This window comes from Xiphophorus hellerii, chromosome 19 (genome assembly GCF_003331165.1).
Source record: "Xiphophorus hellerii strain 12219 chromosome 19, Xiphophorus_hellerii-4.1, whole genome shotgun sequence".
NCBI classification, from domain to species: Eukaryota; Metazoa; Chordata; class Actinopteri; order Cyprinodontiformes; family Poeciliidae; genus Xiphophorus; species Xiphophorus hellerii.
In genome coordinates, this window is record NC_045690.1 from 19,244,031 (window position 1) to 19,264,283 (window position 20,253).

Consider the following 20,253-nt stretch of genomic DNA (forward strand, 5'->3'; position numbering starts at 1 on the left):
TAAGTTATCAGTGGCAGTTCTGCATGCTGTTGCTATGTTGATGCAAATACAAGTCGTATCTAATTTACAAAAGTGAGTCGATGAGAATATAAAGCCAAAAGGGGGTCAGAACCTTCGGCGTCATCATCAGTCAGTTCCATTCTCACTGCTAGGTGGTAATAACAGAGTTCTGCTGCCCTCTAGTGTGACTTAAGCCTAACTGCAAGCTCACTCTTGGTTTCAACATGAAAAGAGACTTTTGGCACCATCTGCAGGACGACCTGAGTGTTGCGGAATTTTAATTCAGATTTTACATGCATGGATGAAAACAGTGCAGAATGTCTTTTCAGTGTTGAAACAAAAAGACCTGATGTGATTTAAAATGAAAAGTTTGTTGTATATAAAAACTAGAGGGAAGCTAATGGCCTTTTTATGTCCCAAGTATTATTTCAAATGTTTATAAACATGTTTCAGTTCTATTTGATGGATCTAAATACAACATTGAAGGCTGTGGCATTGAATGTGACTTGGGATCGTTGTTGCCTTTTTTTTTTTTCAATAAAAAAGCAAGGTGCTGCTTTCCTCTGCTGGTAGCTGTGTGAAACTACACTGTAGCAACAACTCTAGAGCATGTAATCCAGCAGTTCCCCTTATGTAGGATTAGTTGCTTTGAATCCTGAGATGCACTTTAAATAGGTAATGTGAAACATAAAAAATCACTTGGTCAGTATAAATTTTACATCTCAGGTCCACAAACAGTAGTGGATGATTAAATAGTGTACACTGTAAGGAAAAAAGCCATTGGGGGTGTGTCTACACATTTTGTATGTGGGAAGAATTAAGGGGCATGAATACTTCTGTGAGGCCTAATGTTTTTTTCTTTTTACAAATGTGCGGCTGTAGTTGATGATGGAGCTTTTTGGTGAATGTTTTGATTCCACCTTCCAGGCTCACGTATTTCCAGCAACTGTGGAGTACGTTGGTATGGGATAAAACCTGCATCATGGTCTGTTTTGGTGTTTGAGGAGGTAATCTTATTATGCCAGAACAGCCTCTGCTTCCACTCAGAGAGAAGCAGCTGTGTTTTTAACTACTCCCATGTTGTCTTCCTCATATTCGGAAGTGAACTAGACCGTGAATAGCACTGATTCACTTCATCTATCACGGAAGCGGCACTTGAACCTGATTCAATCTTTCAGACTTTGAGGAGGGGAGGGCGGTTCCCAAGGTAACTGGGCTGTGGGAGTGCTTGCAGCTCCTTGTCAAGAGGAAGCGAGACTGGAAATAAAGAACATTAGAGCAGCGAAGTGAACTGTGTTTCCCATTCTTGGCATGGGAGCCCTGAGAGCATTCCTCCCACATCTCTATCCAGGGAAAGGGTTATCACCATGGTGATGACATTTGGCAGTGTTGGTCCAAAGCGAGTCGCTGTACAATCACATGGGAAAGACATGGGATAGTAACCTGCTTCCCATCATATCAGGTTTAGGTTTAAACTTAGAAGAGGTAATTTTGCTCTTGGTCTTCAAAAATAACATCCCATAAAAAAAGCATATGGCTGGCATTCAAAACAATACACACTCTCCAGCGAGATTGAAAGTGGAGCTATACTTGTACAATGAAAACATAACATTTTTTACTTTTTACCAACTTAATATTATTTTACTTAATTTACAACTCCAAGAAATAATCTCAGTTGGATCCAGAAATAACGGGGCACTTTTCTTTTGTAGTATACTCATATACAGCTTAGCAAATTCTCACAATTATTGAGAAAACTTGTGCTTTCCCTCCTTCATTTTTGATCCGAGCAAGCAAGATCAATCCCTGCGGTGGGACATATTTATAGTCTGTAAATCTTCTTAATGTTTCTGTCATCCGCCAAGCAAAACATAAATGTTAGAACTAATTGCTACATTTTGGTCCTCCCCTGATTGGGGAGCACCCCGTGTACTAGTATCGGATTTGGATAAAAGGTTTTTTGTCTCAATATGATCTCTTCATTAAGACAGCTTAGAGTGCCTATAAAGAGTATTCAGTCCCTTGGATGGTTTACCCTTTTTAAATGCTTTTAAGAATCCATCCTACTGTACAAAATGTGGCTTTTTTTGACCAACAAAGTTACAAATAAACCCTTGAATGTCAAAGCAAAAACTGATTCCTATAAAATTACAATTATTTAGCATAAAATAAGTGATTACATAAATATTCGCCTCTTCATGTCAGTTTTCAGTAGCTTTGTTACAAATGCCAGCCTATCATCAATCAGATCAGTATGCAGCTTCAGAATGGATATAGCCTTCTGCGACAAAAAAGTAGCCACCTTTGGATGTGCAACAGTCTTAATTTTGGCACTGAAACTGCGCCATATTGTCTTTAAAACACATGGAGGCAATGTGAGTGGAAGGTCATGATGATTTTCATTGGACCAGGGTCATTGTGTTTATTGATAATATGACGGAAGACAACAGAGGCCAGAGGAATGATGAAATGTTCTTGAGAAGTATCATCTCTGGTGAGTGAGCCACACAGAGCAAAGCTGTCTTGGCAAGATTTTAAAGTATAATTGGAAATGGACGCACAGAGAAAACAACACTGGAGATAATGTCAACCTTTATGCCCATTTGAGTCAACATTTAAGAATAATTAGTTAGGCGAGTTCCTTTCCACCTTTTCTTACTAAGACTGCTTCAGTCTGTATTCAATGAATGAAGGATAATTGGCCCATTTCCCAATTGTGAATACTCCTCATCCTGCAAGACTTATACAAGAATCCATTTAAGATTCCCTTTTAAATGAACATCTTTTCCAAGTTCAGTTGAAAGATCTTGAGGGGAAAAAGCTTCTTTTCCACAGTGTGATGTCCCATTTTCTTGTAGCGCAATGGGAAATCTTGCTGTCTGGAAACCAAAGAACCTGTTTCTGAACTGCTACAGTGTTTTTAGGTTTTATTTGTGGCAAAGTCTCTTACTGACTGTTCCTCAGACAAAGCACAAATGCGGGGGTGATTGTGCCTTTTCTGCAGTCGCACCTTCTTCTTTCCACTAGTTCTCCTATAAAAGAACTTGGCCTCTTTAAATCAAAGCTCAAGAGTTTTTTTTTTATTTTGACAGACTTTTAAAGAAGTTTCACTTAAACATGGTGTGAAACTTCTGGTTTTATCTGGTCTTTCTTCCTTTTGACCTGCTCTCATGTTCTCTTTATTTTGTGAAGCACTTTGCTCACCAACATTGTGTTTGTGAAAAGTGCTATAGAAATAATTGATTGAAAGTCTGGTTTACTCTCTTCAGGACAAAAACTTCAGTCATGTTCTTGCTTCAGTCTATGTGACGTATCGCAGGTAAACTTGACAAAAAGACAGACTTTCTTGGACTTCATCAATGTGTTGATGGTTTGAGCTCAATGACCAAACGTGATATTGTGTCCGTCCAGCTGAAACAGATGTTCACTCCATGACACTGGTCGTAAATTTGCTGTCTTGCTCAGCATCTATTTTTGATGCTGTTTCAGAAAAATTTTGCAGTCCATGTTTGACATAATTTTGAATTTGGCTGGCTCACTTACACCAGGCTTTTTAGCTAAGTTTGTGCTCAAGTGTCAACTCTTGAGTTCAACTTAAATTCAAAAGGATTGAATAAAGGCAACCAAACTATCATGACCCGCAATTTTTCGGGTTTCCTCTTGTCCCTCTAATATTTTAAACTTGGCTTTATATCTAATGACTAAAGTCTTCCCATTACATCCATCATCTTCTCCTCCTAATATTTTGTACATGACATTGTCGGCCCTGCATCCGTTAATGAATGCATGTGTGAGTAAACTCTGCCTGGTGCCTGAAGCAGAAATAAATATGAAATCAGTCGCCAACCTCACCCTGATAAATATACACACAGTAGACAGCCAGTTTCATAGAGTGAATGCGGGGGTGTGCATGGGTGTGTGTGTTTTGGGGGTGTGTGTGTTAAGGAAGCTGTCATGTTCACACTATTTAGCTGCTCTTAAAGACGAGAATAAACAGTTCCAGTTAAGTGAATCCATCAAGACATACATGGATGCTCCCACAAACCCACTCAGAACAATTTGTGTGGACTAATTAAGTCCTTGAGGACGACATGTGTGCATCTCAAGTGTGTATTCCACAGTTAGGTGACAGTTGTTGCTGGACAGCTGACCCCTCAATACTTCCGGTTCAGTACTTATATGATCAATGCCGTGAAGGCTAGTGTCTCATTTGTTTCTGCTGTAGTGGGATTGGATTGGGTCCAAGTGGTGAGCATAGGACAGGATTGGGAAATATAGCACTCAAAACACACATTGCTTTCCGTCTTTCCTCCAGTAATCTTCCATTATTTCTTCAGTTATCTTTTCCTCTGCTTATCTCCCCGTCCCCAGGTTTGCACAGGGGGAAGCATTTGCTTTAGTACCTCAGTATCAGCAAAGTACAATAAAAAAATCACAATTAATACTTCAACATTTTTACCAGCGTTGCACTAAAGAGTTGTTTGTATAACGAGCTCACCTGATGTGAAGATCCAGCAGGTGTTTGCTAATTGATGCGGGTTAGTCTGAAGGATCTGAGTAGGAGTGTTACGGGAGAAGAGTGCTTTGTGAGGCAGAAATTTGTAAGCCACGAAACTCCTTGAAGATGCCTGTTGGTACCCCCAGGCGTTTTGCACAACTGAATGGTTGCCACAGCAGATATCTCTAACATGCATGAAAGAATCCAGGTATGTTTTTGATGAGAGAGTAACATTATAACACGCTGTAAAGCTTAAAAAAAGTTGACCTTACATAGCACTGCCATTTAAATGGCAGTACTATGCAGGTGGGCTGCATGACGCAGCTGCTTACTGCGTCATGAGTTCTGCAGGAGCCAGCTAGTGAACCTTTTATTTGATCCAGCAAATAGTTGAAAATCTAAAACACGTGGAACACTGACTCCTGAAGAATGGAGTTGGACACCCCTGAGCTGAAGACTTTAATAAACACATTTTACTTCAACCATGTTTCTATGTGCAGCAGTTAGCCAAAGGGCTAGACTCATACTGGGATTTTACTCTCTGTTTTGATATGGCTTGTTGATAACTCAGCTGGCAGCATATTTCAACCCAGTTCCATTGTCCAGTTGTGACAAAATGTATTTACAAGCTTGTCGTATTTTATAAACTAAGCTCTTATGAACATGTTTATAAATATCTGTCCGGTTCAAGGTTGCAAAGGAGATTACATGAAAGCAACAATTAGGAAGCTGCAGCAGCTAACTCACTCTCTCTTTCTTTGTGAACGACATCACAAATACCCCAAATCATTTAGTTGTTTTGGAGATAGACACACAGATACATTAGCTAAAAAGAAAAAGAATGTGATGTAAATTCTCATGAAAAAGGCTGTTTGTATGTGTGTGTTTTTTATTTTTTATTTTTTTTTAAACAGCTACACAAAAACTCAATGTTACAGCTTGGAACGCATCTGACATTACATATGTATGGACTGTATGTAACAGAATTTTCACCTTACTACATGACTGGATTGAAATAAGTGTAATACTTGACCATTTTACTTTGAGTTAACATTTGTTGGAAATCTCTTTTAAATTAGCAATATATAAATTAATTGAATAGAACTTAAGTGGATGAATCACTGAGCTGTGTCCCATTGTAGCTTTTCTTTAATTGGACTTTGTGACAGTTTTAGCTAGAGCTTAACAACCTTAAGAGCCAAAAATAACCCAAACACAAGTTGATTTCTTCAATGAGCAATAAAAAGGTAATGGCTAATGTAAGACACATCAGTTCCATTTTAATTTTTTGTGTCTTTTACTCTTTAGTCGCTCCTCAATGTGCCTTTGACTCGCCGGCTCTCTGCATCCTTCTTAAAGGGAACAGTTTGTGCCAGAGTTTGTTTTCATGTCACCTGAGCGCAGCAGAGTACTAAATCCTGGATGTTTGAAGGATCGGACTCCCCACACCAATCTCACTGTCTTCACCGCTAAACTGGTCTCAGGCCCAGGCAGAGCGGGGCCGGGAAGGCCGGGTTACACCATCTGTCAGTCAGACAGGAAAAGAGCACACAGCTGCTTGGCGGCATCTGTTGGGGCTCACAGTTAAATACACACACACATCGCTTTATACAGAGATAAACCAGTTCATAGACGCATTGCTGCAATTGATAAGGTTGAGATCAAGAAGTGCTAGAGGTATAATTTAGTGATAAAACAGGGATCAGGGGAATACTGGAACATACTTGCAGTTTATTATGAGTTGTGGACCGTTTCCCGCTGCAACATAAGAATCAGATGAGGGTAGGAAAAGAAGATAAGTTTGTGAGTGTGTGTAGCTCTGTGTGGGATCGGTATGCGACCTTGGCTTCGGTATGGCGTCCAGTTGTTCCGAAGAATTCAGGACGGTGTACAGGGAGTTACCCAAAACATAAGGTGACTCACTTATTTTTCTGGGTTTATTTCCATAGATGAGCACGCTCTCACAACTCCTCCATTAGTCTTGTGAGAATAGAAACCTTCACCTTCAGGTAGAAAAAATGCATTAAAAAACAGAATAACATAAAACTCTGAAAACTGAGTTAGGATCAAATATTAAATTTATTTTATAAAAAACAAAACAAAAAAAACCCCATTTGTTTTTACTGTCAGAAACCTAAATAAGCCTCTGTATCACTAGAGGGGGCTAGATTTCCAGCTTGTGTTGCCCTGAAAGAGATCCGCACAACTGTCTGTACTTGACCTTAATTTCTCTGCTATTATAGTCAGTTGCTGTCCATGTGTTTGAATTATGTTTGCTACAAGAACTTATTGAAAAAGTCCAGAAGAATCTCCTGTCTCGCTTCATTAAGGCTTCAGATTGGTATGGCCTTAAATGACTTCCCAGCTTTAGTTAGGGAAAATACATTTTTGCCACCTTGTTACTGTATTGGCAACTAACAGACAGTTTTTGCTGTCTGTCATTTTATGAAAACATTAAAATGACATTATTTGCTATTTTACCTGGTCACAGGTAAAATGGCAAATCATGCTTTTTACTGTTACCTCTGGTAAAATCGTGTGACAATTCAAAATTCAGTCAGGGGAATTAAATACATTTTTACCAAAATCACTGGGGATACAGAGATCGTTCCCCCTAACAATCATAAATTTAACACAGATAAACTCGCCACTAGGCTGGAGGAGACCCCATGTTTGTCTTGCCACCACATGAATATAAGGGAGGAGAAAAACGTTTTATTAAATGTCCTATAAGAGAAGTGCAGAAAAGAGAGGCCTCTTTTTGGTCACCAAGCGTCCAAAGCCACCCTTAGATTGATGAAGTGTTGCAAGAAAAAAAACAACCTTTTCTGTCCTGTTATTACAAACAAACATGTTGGATTTTCAGAGACTTTAACTGGACTGCAGGTGGGTTTAACCATCCCATTATGTAAGGTGGGGGACTCGTGATGCTGTGGATCTGTTGCTCTGTTCCAATTTCCTGGGAACCTGAATGGACGTCATTGTCAGAATGTGTGCACGCTGAATTACACCGAGATTCAAATAAGTCCAGTCAGGAGCTGATAAGCCTCTTCACAAACAGTTTTCTGTCTAAAATCTTTAAGTAGCTTTTCTGTTTTTATGACATTTTTTTTATTTTTATATTTTTATAATCTCACTGATACATAGCTTTCACTCATGATCTGAGTAACAACTTCCACACTGAAGAGTGGTGTTGTCAGTAGCTGTGCTTACATCGACTATGTTAGTGCGCAAATTGGAATTATGAAAAAAATCAGGTTTTTCAATAAAAAGTTACTGAGCTAGGATGAGGTGAAAATCAATGTATTTTGCAAAATTGCATTTTAAATGCTCTCCTCATCACACGAGTCACGTAATCCATAACCGGATGTTACTACTGACGGAAAATACGAAAAGGAGGACAAGAGCGATAGGAGGATGATGGTGAGGCATATTTTTTAATGACTTATTGCGGGAACAAACTTATTCAATTTATTTTTGATTGTGTTTCCCATTTAACAGAAACACTTCAGTTGCAAAATTTTGTTTTTTCGACATTAGCAGAGTATCGAGTAAATTTTGCGTACATTTGAAATGGAAACACAGCTTTTTTTTGGTCGTTTGTCAAACATTCCTCTTGCCTAGTTCCCATTCACTGTTGGGATAGGCTCCAGTATCAACACTATCCTAAGCAGGGTTAAGTTGTGTGTTGGTCTGACATGTTTGCTTTAGTCACCCTTTCCTGCATCCCTGCATCTCTAAAGTCAGGCCCGACCATTGAACATCCCTCACTGACGCACCATTCAAAGATCTTTGTAGAGTTGAGGTTTTAGACCGCAGCCCTTCCTGTGAACATGTCACTCTGGTAGCTTCTCTGGATCAGGTCTGTGCTCTCCAGAGCTTCAGCAATAGCTTTCCCCACCTTCACTCTCCCAGCATTTTGTTGCAGGAGCAAAGCTTTTAGAACCCAAGAACAGATCGATCTTACTGACCAACTTTCTCACTGATCCTTTGTTGCCAAGGTTCGGTCACAGGACTTTAAATCTCAACTCTCCATCACCAAAACGGGCTTCGGAGAGAACATCAGGCAGTACAGCATTGAGGTTTGAGGCCATGTTTCCTACCTGCATTCACAGGCCGTCTTGTGATGCCGAATAAAGAAACCTGGCACTTTTTCAACATGACACGCCACTTGCTGGCAACAAAAGAGGAGACTTAACACACATTAGGCTTAATTTGCCAATTAGTTCAGCTAAAAGTGTGAGGGTATGCACGAGTGATTGTAAATGTATTTGTAGTATGCTAAAGGATGCATGTAGTAAAAAGGAATGCTAATGTGGACCGTTCAATTTCACATTGTTTAATTCATCAACTACCTAACAGAGAATAATTATTTTCAGCTTAAGTGACAACTGAGAGCAGATGTTGGTGTTCAAAAGGTTCAGGTAAATATCTAAAGGCCCTCTTTAACTACTCCCTGTGAGGAATAAACTTTTTCTCGACAGCTGCTTCTCCCGCTGATTCATCACTTCATCTCGAATTACGTCTATGAAAATATTTCAGCTTACTTCTCCCGCAGTTTAAAGAGAAGCTTCCTGTCTGCTGTAGAATTATTTCAATCACTTTGAGTTGTAACTTCCTACTGGCTAACTTTAGTCCCGAGCAGAAACTGAAGAGGACCCAGTTCCTGCAAAACATAACTCACTGATATACAACATGTTTGCAGCCCCTGACCCACCCACCGCCCCAACGCTCAGGACAGACAGTTCGGTGCATGTGTGTGCACGCGCGTGTGTGTATTACCAGACCCCGACATGGCTCATGTTTCTCACCGCAGCTTGTCAGAGCCCAGCTTGGAGCAGCAGGCACCAGTCAGGCTACATCTAATGCACACATCCAAAGCTGACATGGGGACAGCTGACAGGTTTCTACCCAGAACAGAAGCTGTGTTTTGGGGTTGCAGCTGCAGATAAAGGAGCATGCTACCATGTTGCTTCGAACCTTTTTGTGGTACGGGACGCCTGAGGAAAGCCTCCTTACTCAGATTCATTAATGGAATACCGCTCTACAGAACGCAGCTTTTAAACTTTGTCTGGTCAAGGGGAGTGCATAGGACATAGCTTTTTGAAGTGTAAGTAGTTGCCAAAGGAGATATTGACGGATTGTATGGCTGTTTTGGCTCCTGAGTAAGCTCTTCCGTTACAGTTACAGTTACAGGAAGTAGTTTAATTTCTGGGCAAACCACTTCATCTGTAGCCGCATCAGTGGCCATATCTCATAGAGGAGTAGCGAGCGTCGGCCTCCACCATGATGATCAAGGAGGACAAAGAGGCTTCGTTACGGCGGGACCCTGACTTGAGGGGGGAGCTGGCTTTTCTGGCCAGGGGGTGTGACTTTGTCCTGCCCTCACGGTTCAAAAAGAGGCTCAAGTCTTTCCAACAGCAACAGGTCAGTCGGTTCAGCAGTCAGCATAAACACCGCGCAAGTGTGGTAGTGCAAAGAGAATGCATGGAGGTTGGACTGTCATCCATTTAATCGTTTGTTCATCACATAAAAGACAGACCTGGTGGTGCTTTAAAGACACACAGATACAGTAGTCGCGTCTTGTTGCTCTTAGACACAGAGTTACATGCCATGGACGGCAAAACTATTTTGAGACAGGTATTGGTGGTGTATTTATAGTGCAGGGGGTTGCAGGAATAGAGCGATAGAATGAACACTTTGAAGGGAAGCACAGCTCCAGCTGTCCTGCTCAATACAGACGGGACGGAGGCCCAACAGAGGACTCCACTGAGGTCTGCCTGGAGATTTCATAAGCAGCAGAGTCAGTAACACTGTGAAATCTGTATCTTTTCATTCCACCCTGGTGCAACATGTTCTCTTACCACCAGCATGAGGACTAAAAGACCTAGTGTAAATTAGGTCTTTTACTCATAAATTAAATCTTAAATAATGCTGTCCTAAGAACTGCTCTCCTTAAGTTTGGCAGGCAAACAGTGAATAAAATGGGTTTTCTTGATTAAACTTTTGTGAGGCAATAGATACCCAATAATTAGGGTACCTATTGCCTCGGTCAGTTTAGTCTGTTAATTTTTTTCCCCTCTTATTCATATTGAAATGTTCACAGAAGAACACTGTTGTACCAGATAACAAAGGAATTCCAACATATTCTCTAACTTTTATGTAGTGTTTATTGAACTCAAAAGTGGTGTTGCATTTAAAGACTGTAAATGATGGGAGTTCTTAGTTTATCCATTTAATAAGTCAATCAGTTGAATTAATTACATACATTTTTTTCAGTATTTGCCCTGCTGATCACACACGAGTGCCAATCTCTGGAGGACCGACAAATTTTTGACTGATTAGTGCAGGTCTGCGTTTTCACGTTGGCTCCTAAAAAATTACCTTCATTTTAACAGCTGTCTGTTTTCTATTGCTTTATTGGAGTTTGAGAATTTGCAGTCAGGAAATGTCTGCCCTGCATTATGTTGACTTCTGCAGTGTTGCACCACTTGGAACTGTTCCTGCCAACACCACAGTTAAAATGTTTTGCAGTGACTAACTGATTGCCAGACAAGTTTGTTAGATATTTAATATTATTCACTGGGAATTTCCATGTGTGTCACAGGCCTGAGGTTGTTGTGCTTTCTTACGATCCACCTACGCTTTCGCTTCAGGGAATTAGCTTCCTGAAGCGAAAGCATAGGTGGATCTTCAGGAAGCTAATTCCTGCCTCAATGTGGTGTTACTTTTCAAAGACTCTAGTTTTTCACTAAAAAGATCCAAAAATATGAACACTACATGTGACATGCACAGAGTCCCAACCCTTTGTCCCCGTGCCTGATTTCCTCTTAATCGCCATAGCTCCAGCCCAAACTGGAAAAGAAGCCAGGAACACCTCCTCCAGCGCCGCCCGCAACCACAGCTTCTCCGCCCCCCACGCCACGTTCGCCAAGCCCTCCTCCAGCGCCGGTGGTCATCACTCCCCCTCCTCCAGCCGTTAACATTCCCAGGTTCTACTACCCTCGTGGGCTCCCTGCCCTGGGCCCGACTGCCAACCACGACGCAACCATCGCTGCCATAGAGACGGCCTTCGCCGAGTTCGAGGAGGAGAAGGCTGACATTTATGAGATGGGCAAGATAGCAAAGGTCAGCAGTTATATGTGGTTTAAGTTATGCTGCTTTATGGAAGAAAAAAGCAACTAAAAAAAAAGATAGACCTTGAGCTATTTTCCAAAGAAGAAAGGGAAAATATTTTTGTTTTAAGGTCAGGGGTCAGCAACTTTTACAACTCAAAAACTCCATTTTGGTCATGGTTCTACTAAATATAAATTGTATAGAGCTGCACAATCTACACAACCCTTTCAAAAACATGTCAACAAATTTCTACCGGGTGTTAGAAAAAACAACAACTGAGTATTTAATTCCACTTGTATAGAAAATTAAGAAAAAAACCCCCAGTTAGTTTATGACCTAATAAAACAGTAAACAAAAAAAGTAAGTTCTAGCACGATTGTTGTTATTCTCTTATGGAAATTCTGCAAAATTGCATAATAAATAGAAAATTGCCTTTTTAATTATTTTTTTAGTAGTAAGAAGTAATTTAATAATAAAACCTAATATTCTTTGCCATTCTCGGTGGCATAAGAGCCCCTGTGGAGGCCCTACCGCTGTATTAGGTCGTAGAAACATAAAAAGACTATAAAAAGACTTCCTGTTGTTTATTGCAGCTAGTTATCCTGAATATTCGCTGAATTAAAATATTGTATTTCATTCCTTCTACTTAACAATTATTCACAACCTTTACTAACATAGGTTATACTATTTATATGACTTTATTTGGGCCAAAAAAACGTGTTTTGTTGTACAGTAGTGACTGTTTTGTCTGTGTCTCTGTTCAGGTGTGTGGATGTCCGCTTTACTGGAAGGCAGCCATGTTCTACGCTGCTGGTGGTGAGAGGACGGGCTTTGTGTCGGTTCACTCATTTGTTGCAACATGGAGAAAGTAAGGATGCCCGGTTTTAGTTCTCCTGTTTTGTTTCTTAACAGAATCCTCCACATTTTGACTGCCCTCAGGTTCTGAAACCAGATCTCCCCAACATACTCCTGTCTTCTTTTCTGCAGGTTGCTATACAGTTGCCATGATGATTCATCGAGGTTTATTTATCTGCTATCTAAACCTGGGCTTACGTACTTGGAACAGGAAGACTTCATTCCTCTTCTCCAAGTAGGTGCCATCTAAACTCTTGCTTGTTACACGGTCTAGTGCAACGGTGTGTTTCTTTAAAGCATAAAACGTCTCTTCTTTCTATAACCATTTATCCTTGGTTTATAGGACATTGTGGACACACACCCTGGACTCACGTTTTTGAAGGATGCCCCTGAATTCCACTCGCGCTACATTACTACGGTAAATGGGCAAAATAATGGAAAGATAAATGAGTTATTATTCAGATTGTGAATCTGAATAATAACTCATTTATTACTCAGATTATAAATGAGTTATTATATATAATAACTCATTTAAATTGGGGTTAAATTAGGGTTGAATTTTTCACAATTTTTGAGCGAGAAGGTTAGGAGTGGAAATAAATGTGACTAAGAGAGTACTAACAACAATGAGCATTCTGTGAAGAATCCACTCCTTTTACATTTTAAGAACACAATGCGATTGAGATGATGACAGTTACTGGTTATCCTCTAAGTTATGACGTTACGATGTTGTTTCATTTTAATAAAATCCGTTGACTTGCGTTTCTAATACCAGCAAGCTTGTCCTTCGTTGCCAGCAGAGCTGCTCCTGTGAACATCTGCTGTGTAACATTAGAAGGAGCGCGCTCACCACCGCTAACTGGAGCAGCTGCAACACGTGCCTCTGAAGTCGAGGTGTTGCTGCGTCGAAGTGCGGAGAGTTTGTCGGTGTGCCGTGACATCACGGAAACGAAGCCGCCCACAGTCCCATTTGCAGCTGAGACCCCCGGCCCGCCACATGTCCATTTTAAGACCATTCTAGTGCATCAGCTGATCCACTTCTGTAGAAGACATTAGCAGCTCTGGGAGGTTGATTTACCAGGAAATGATTGCTGACCCGCTCTTTGTTGAGCTAAGTGTGACCTGAATCCCTGGTTTAAACTGTGAGCTGATCTCCTGTCCAACTTGGAGTGAGAACCATCTTTAAAGCAACGTTATTTTTCTTTTTTGCATTATTCTCCTTTTAAAGATTTATGTAGATGCTTAATTTTTTTATTATTCGCATCGTTTCATTGTTGAAATTAATCCCCCGGTGAAAGCAAATAAAATTGTCACTGTGATATGGGTAATTTAATGGATATTTTATCTTTTTGGGCCATTCTCTGTTTGCCTAAAAGATTCTCGTACATCATAAGCATCAGCAACAAAAGCACCAACAATAACTGAATATTATATATTATATCCAGCTTGTCCAGCGTTATGCTTAAATAGCAATTTGAACAGTTTTATGTGGATAATGTCTAAGTTCAATATTCAAATGATTCCACAGTTTGACACACAAAAATATTTTCTAATTGTTCTGAATTAGCATATTTTAAACTGCGATTCTCCCCTTAACTTATACATTTGCTCCTTAATCTCACACAATTTTTTAATATTTTCCTCTAATTGTTTTTGACTTTGTAAAGAATTATAGCAGTCTGCAGTTTTCGCCATGTCAATGAACTTTAATGACTTAGATTTTACAAATAGTGAATTTACAGTGAATTTACTCATCTTTCCTCTCTGCCTGCCACAGGTTATCCAGCGGATATTTTATGTGGTGAACCGCTCCTGGACGGGCCGCGTCACCATGACAGAGCTGCGCAGGAGCAACTTCCTGCAGACGCTGGCCCTCCTGGAAGAAGAGGACGACATCAACCAGATCACCGACTACTTCTCCTACGAACACTTCTACGTCATCTACTGCAAGTTCTGGGAGCTGGACACCGACCACGACCTCTACATTGACCCCAAGGACCTGTCGAGATACAATGACCACTGTAAGAACAACTTGAAGTTAAATACAGCGTTCTCTTATGATGTGTCCAATCGCATTTGTTCATTTTTCCTGCCATTATTTTCACCCTTTTGACAGCATCCTCAAACAGAATCATCGACAGGTTGTTTTCCGGTGCTGTAACCCGGTGAGTGAAAGCACACAGAGGAGCTGATTACTTCAACGCGAATGTGGCGATCGATGCAAACGGCTCTGTCTGTTTTGTCTCCAGGGGCAACGCTGTGCAAAGAGAAGGCAGGATGAGCTACGCTGAGTTTGTCTGGTTCCTCTTATCTGAGGAAGACAAGAAAAACCCAACCAGGTATTAAGCAGCTGCTCGGATATCCGTGACTCACCATCTGTTTTACAAGTTTGCAGTCACCCTCAGAAACTCAAACACCGACAACCTGTCTCCCATTTGCCTCGGCAGCATAGAGTACTGGTATCGCTGTATGGACGTCGATGGCGACGGCGTTCTCTCCATGTTTGAGCTGGAATACTTCTATGAGGAGCAGTGCGAGAGGATGGAGAGGATGGGCATCGAACCGCTGCCCTTCCAGGATTTGCTCTGCCAAATGCTTGACTTGGTCAAGCCCGAGAATCCAGGTTAAATATCTTTAACTTTCTTCATCTGAGAGTCACACACAGATTTTGTGCTCGCATTAAACACATGAATGCCTTTCCTCCAGGTAAAATAACCCTGAGCGATCTGAAGCGCTGCCGGATGGCTCACATATTCTTCGACACATTTTTCAATCTGGAGAAATACCTGGACCACGAGCAGAGAGATCCATTTGCAGTGCAAAAGGTGCCAACTTTTATTTCTTGTATGTAATAGGATTTCAAGCAAAATTTTTTGTAACAATAAAAATCTGAGTTTTACTAGAGTTGATTGAAATTATTATAAGTAATATAACTGATAATAAATATAAGTAAATAAATCTTACAGTATCTACCGGATTAATCTATTCTTTATTTACCCTTACATAAATCTTGAAAATTCCTTGACTGTATTTATTTTGTGGCTGTAGAAAAAATTAAATAATGAAAAAAAAATGTGTTTCAGGACATTGACAGTGAAGGTCCAGAGCCATCTGACTGGGATAAATATGCTGCAGAGGAATATGAGATACTGGTAGCAGAGGAAACTGCAAACGAACAGCTCCATGAAGGGTACACACCATCACTTGTATATAGCACATTTAAAAAGTAATTTATACCCTCTAAACCTTGTCACATTTGGCCACATTACAACCATAAATAAGGGGGATTTTATATAATAGGTCAACACAAAGTATGGGGAAGGAAAACGATTCCTGTTTTTGTTTAAGAAACCCACAAGAAACACAGTTTCCAGTTTGACACAAACATTTTGGGGAACCGGTGGAACAGATCACCACAGTCGGATGAGGAACCTCTCAAAACTCATCATATATTCTCTTTAGCATGGACATGGAAGTGGGATAAAGTTGATGTTAAGATGGAGCCAAAATAACGGGCAATTCTAGAAGAAAGGCTCTTACAGGTTACACAAGACTCAAGACTGAAGAGGGCCTTCTAGCGGGGAAATGACTCGAACACCAATCCACTTCTACAGTGTCGCGTATCTGTGGCTGGATCAAAGCATTTTCAGTGCATATGTTAGAATTAAGATCCAGACCTAATTCCAAAGAGAACACTATGGTAACACATAAAAATTTATGCTCACAGATCCATCCAGCCTGACCCAGCTTGGGCACATTTTGCTGAAAAGAATGGGCAAGAATGTGAAGCACTGGATGGGGCAGCTAAGCGTGTACAGATATTTAGAAATGATTTGTGGCTGTTATCAAATTGTGTGTTCTGCCTCTTCACCACCTGACTTTCCTGTCAATTTACAACTCAACAAAGGCCAGTAGTGCCAAAAAAGAAGATATAACTAAATGCAATTTTTAGATTTTGTATTCGGAGAAAAATTATTTTCCTTCCATTTCACAATCACGATAGACTTTGTGTTGGTCAGTCAAAAAACAACAAAAAAAAATCCCAATAAGAAAACATGAAAGTTTGTGGTTGTAAAATGACCAAATATCAAAACTCTTCAAATGCATTGTTCATATAACTACTTAAGATTGAATATTTGCAAGGATAACAGCATGATTTGCATTTTTGTTTGTTTGTTTTCAGGACGTTTGATGACGACTATGAATCTGAGGAGCTTCAGGTCGCAGGAGAGATTGGGAATAAGATGGAAAAACTGGTCATATCCGACCTGTCGGCATAAATCTCTTTTTGTGGAATTGCTCGGCATCTGCGTGTGGGTGAAACATAGGATCTAAATGGAAATAAGGGACTTCCTGGCTCCTCTCAGGAAGGAGTTTATGAATGTGTTTGTGTATGTACACTTCTGTTTTACTGTGTGCTTGGCGTAACTATGCATTCACACACATGGACAGCACAATATCTCTGCTCTTTGATCCATTTGAGAAGACGGACGGTGACAGTGGAGAGAAAAAGAACTGCTTGATAAGCTCGACGGAGACTGGGAGAAAACTACTTAACTGTAAAAACAAACAGAAAAAAAACTTCTTTGTGAATTCTCTACTGACAATCATGCCAAAAGACAATCTGTTTTCTTTTTTTAAAAAAAAGAGTTTTTACCGTTGCTGTGCCAAATTTAGACCGACGCAGACAAACTTTAAGCTGAGAGTTCTTTAAAGTTGTTAAAGCCACTGCCACTGAGGATCAACAGCGCCCTCCTCCCTGTGACGTACACACAGACCCGGCCCTCAGGAACATGCTGCGTGTGCAGTTTGTCACTGCGTTTCTGGTGAAGGAAGTTGTTAAGACTCAAGTCCCCTCAGGGAGAGGTCATGTAACAGTTTGGGGACGATCGCAACACTATCTCCTCTCTGTGGCCAGTATGGGCTACTGCATGGATCAGGACGACTGGGTTTTTACTTCCCGCGTTGGTGTTGGTGGTCCGGTCCCCCTCACTGCCGGAGCTGCTCATCCTCTCCCGGACTCCCCCCGCCCCCGTTTTAGGTCACGGACTGTAACGTTCAATCCCTGCATTTCAGATGACGTTGAGGAAAGACGCACATGAAAGGAAGTGTGCTGCCAGTCGTATCAAACTCTCTGGTAGGGTTGTCCAAACATTTCCACGTGTCACCTCTGTGATAATGCAAACAGTATATTTTATTTTAGGATATGTGTGTCCCTCCTGCTGGTCTCCTTCAGTATTATTTTTTTCTTTATTTTTACACTTTTATATCTCTAATATGCTAGATCTAACAACTGATGTCTCCTGTCCCCAAGCACAGGCACAGCCCAGTATTGTTAGTTATTAAAATAGGTTGAAGGGTATAAAAAATTATTTTTTTCCTTTACAATTTCATTCACCAAGTTGAACAGCTGTCTGTTAAGCATTTTTTTGTCCAGATGTTGTAAGTTACCATTCACATGTGCGGTGAATAGCGACTAAACTTTATGATTTCCATACTTGTTGTTAGACAAAAACACTTTGCAGTTAAAATTATGAAGTTATTTCATGCTGAACATGCTGTTCTTTTGTTAACATTTCAGCCTACACCATATTGTTAGTAGTTTTTGCCCTATTGAACATAACATACACAATGTACCATAGCTTTTCTGACATCTTGTCCCAGTAACTCAAATCACACAGATTGAGGAAAAATCCGTGATAGTGTTCTTTTTTTTTTTTTTTTTTGATTTTTTTTAAAGGGACGGTTAAACATTTTGAAGTGAAGTTCTATAAAGTTTATCTGGAGTTAAAGTCAGTAAATAACTCTCCTGATTTAATGAAAATCCAGATTAATTGAAACTGGAGGTTGAAACTAGCAACTAGGACCAAATTGAAAATGAAAAAACGTAAGAAGTGTCAAAAACTAAATAGCAGTTTGCGTTAGCTGTTTTCTTCTTGAAACTGTCGTCCTATTTGTATTGGATTGTTTTTTTTTTACAGACCATTTAGTGAAATTTTACCTAAAAAAATTCAGGTTGAAGGCAGTGAGTAACAATTGTACTTCCTGAATGAAACACACAGTAGGAACAGAATTGACCACAATAGTCTGCTTTGGTCTCAGCCTCTCTTGGACTAGCTGTTCGCTTTGCCCTCCAGGACCAACCAATCTAGATTGAAACTAAACAATAATAATAATAACTCCTTAATTTTTTATTTAAAAAAAAAATACTTTTAAATGACATTATTTACTTAAGCTGCACTCACGGGGACAAGTGCCTGTGTCTACCTAAGCTAGCACCATGTGAAGGCTTACAAATCACTGGCAGAAAAGTGTGTTTTAGGAGCGCTTGTTTGGTGTTGCCATTAAGGTTGTGCTGAATAGCTTTGCACTGCACAGGTCTTGATTATTATTTTTTTAATCAAGAGTAGATTTGGTCTTGTCTCAGATTCACTGCTACATACCTCCTCTTGTTGTACACAGTTTGTATTCAAAGGGATTAAGAGCTGTAAAGATTTACAGCATCTACCTTAAACTCTCCAATTCTGCTTTATACTAATTGTAAATCTATCTTCTGTATTAAACTGTACTTTAACAACTATTATAATATAAGCCATTCGAGCTGTGATAAGCCTGATTATTTTATGACCTGTCATGATTTGTATTGTTGTGCCACTGTGTGGCTTGGGAGGGGGGTGGGGGGGTAAATTATGGTAGATGTGTGTTTGTTAGCTTGTTAGATTTGTGGAGTTTTATCACTAGAATTAGATGAAATCCTCCGTTTTCTCCATTCTGACCATCACACAAACGGAAACCTTTAAACTTTCTCTCTCATACACACTCACTCTCTGTATGTAAAAAGAAGAGGGTTGTTATACTTAACATTTCTGTTCTATGCAATGTGTCCCGGTGCTCAAATGTGACGCATCACAAAACGAAAGAAGCCATGCAGGACTTTAGCGTTATATCTCTGTAAGGAGAGAGGCAGGAAGGACTTTTATTGTGACATTCTTCCTCTTGTACAGAGAAGACAGGAGGATGTTCATTGCTGCATATTGTGTTGGCATGCTTTTTGTTCTTTCCTGCTTTCTTACTTGCTGACTTTCTTTCCCTTTTCTTATGCTGCCTTTATCTGAAGTTTATGGTTAAGACATTTTCAATAAAGCTGCTTCATTAATCCTTCTTGTACTTTTGTATTTTCTCCCACACACACATGCACACAAAAGGTCTTATGAATTTAGAAAGACATAAAAGTTACACATGGGGTGAATACCCAGACCAATGGAAGATATCTGACAGCACACACAAAAAAAATAATCTCAAAAAACAACATATCATATCCTGACCCTGGTGACAAAGTTACAGACATCTACAAGCCTGGAAATTATTACAAAGCCACATCTAAACCTTTAGGTCTTTAGTTAGTAAAGCACACAGACAGCCATTATCCACAAATAATGATTGAAAACATGGAAAACGGGTGAAAGTTCCCAAGAGTTCTACTAAAAACAATTGAGAAACATCTAAAGCACTGCAAACTTCACTTGCACAGTGGTCGCAGTTAACATGACGCCACCCATCTGTCAATTATTCCAGTTTTTTTTGTAAGCAACTGACCAATCAGCCGTCAGAGGTTGTCCCGAAGTACACGCCCTTAATCTGGAGGAACTCAACCTCAGTCAACAGAGTTCATCATCGCTAAGCTGCTGCCGTCATAGAGATTTCCAGGAAAGTAGATGAAAATCATGGTCAAACGTTGTCAGGGGGTTACAGGTAATCCCGACAGCCGTGTAGAGGGCGGAATA

The 20,253-nt window shown here is 40.1% G+C and overlaps 1 protein-coding gene across 4 annotated transcripts in view; it reads left to right on the top strand.

Annotated features, from left to right (window-relative positions):
- Window positions 1-19,627, top strand: part of ppp2r3a (protein phosphatase 2, regulatory subunit B'', alpha) — a 67,762-nt gene extending 48,135 nt beyond the window's left edge. For 3 of the 4 annotated variants that reach the window (XM_032546573.1, XM_032546572.1, XM_032546575.1), the window contains 11 exons: window positions 11,342-11,626; window positions 12,379-12,482; window positions 12,602-12,704; window positions 12,813-12,887; window positions 14,247-14,490; window positions 14,586-14,634; window positions 14,719-14,808; window positions 14,917-15,092; window positions 15,176-15,294; window positions 15,553-15,659; window positions 16,653-19,627. In XM_032546573.1, coding sequence (XP_032402464.1) covers window positions 11,342-11,626; window positions 12,379-12,482; window positions 12,602-12,704; window positions 12,813-12,887; window positions 14,247-14,490; window positions 14,586-14,634; window positions 14,719-14,808; window positions 14,917-15,092; window positions 15,176-15,294; window positions 15,553-15,659; window positions 16,653-16,749 — 1,449 coding nt within the window. In that variant the 3' untranslated portion in view covers window positions 16,750-19,627. Of the gene's footprint in view, window positions 1-8,050; window positions 9,926-11,341; window positions 11,627-12,378; window positions 12,483-12,601; window positions 12,705-12,812; window positions 12,888-14,246; window positions 14,491-14,585; window positions 14,635-14,718; window positions 14,809-14,916; window positions 15,093-15,175; window positions 15,295-15,552; window positions 15,660-16,652 lie in introns of those variants that run through there. The other variant, XM_032546574.1, reaches the window with a different exon arrangement.
- Window positions 19,628-20,253: the final 626 nt, after the last annotated feature.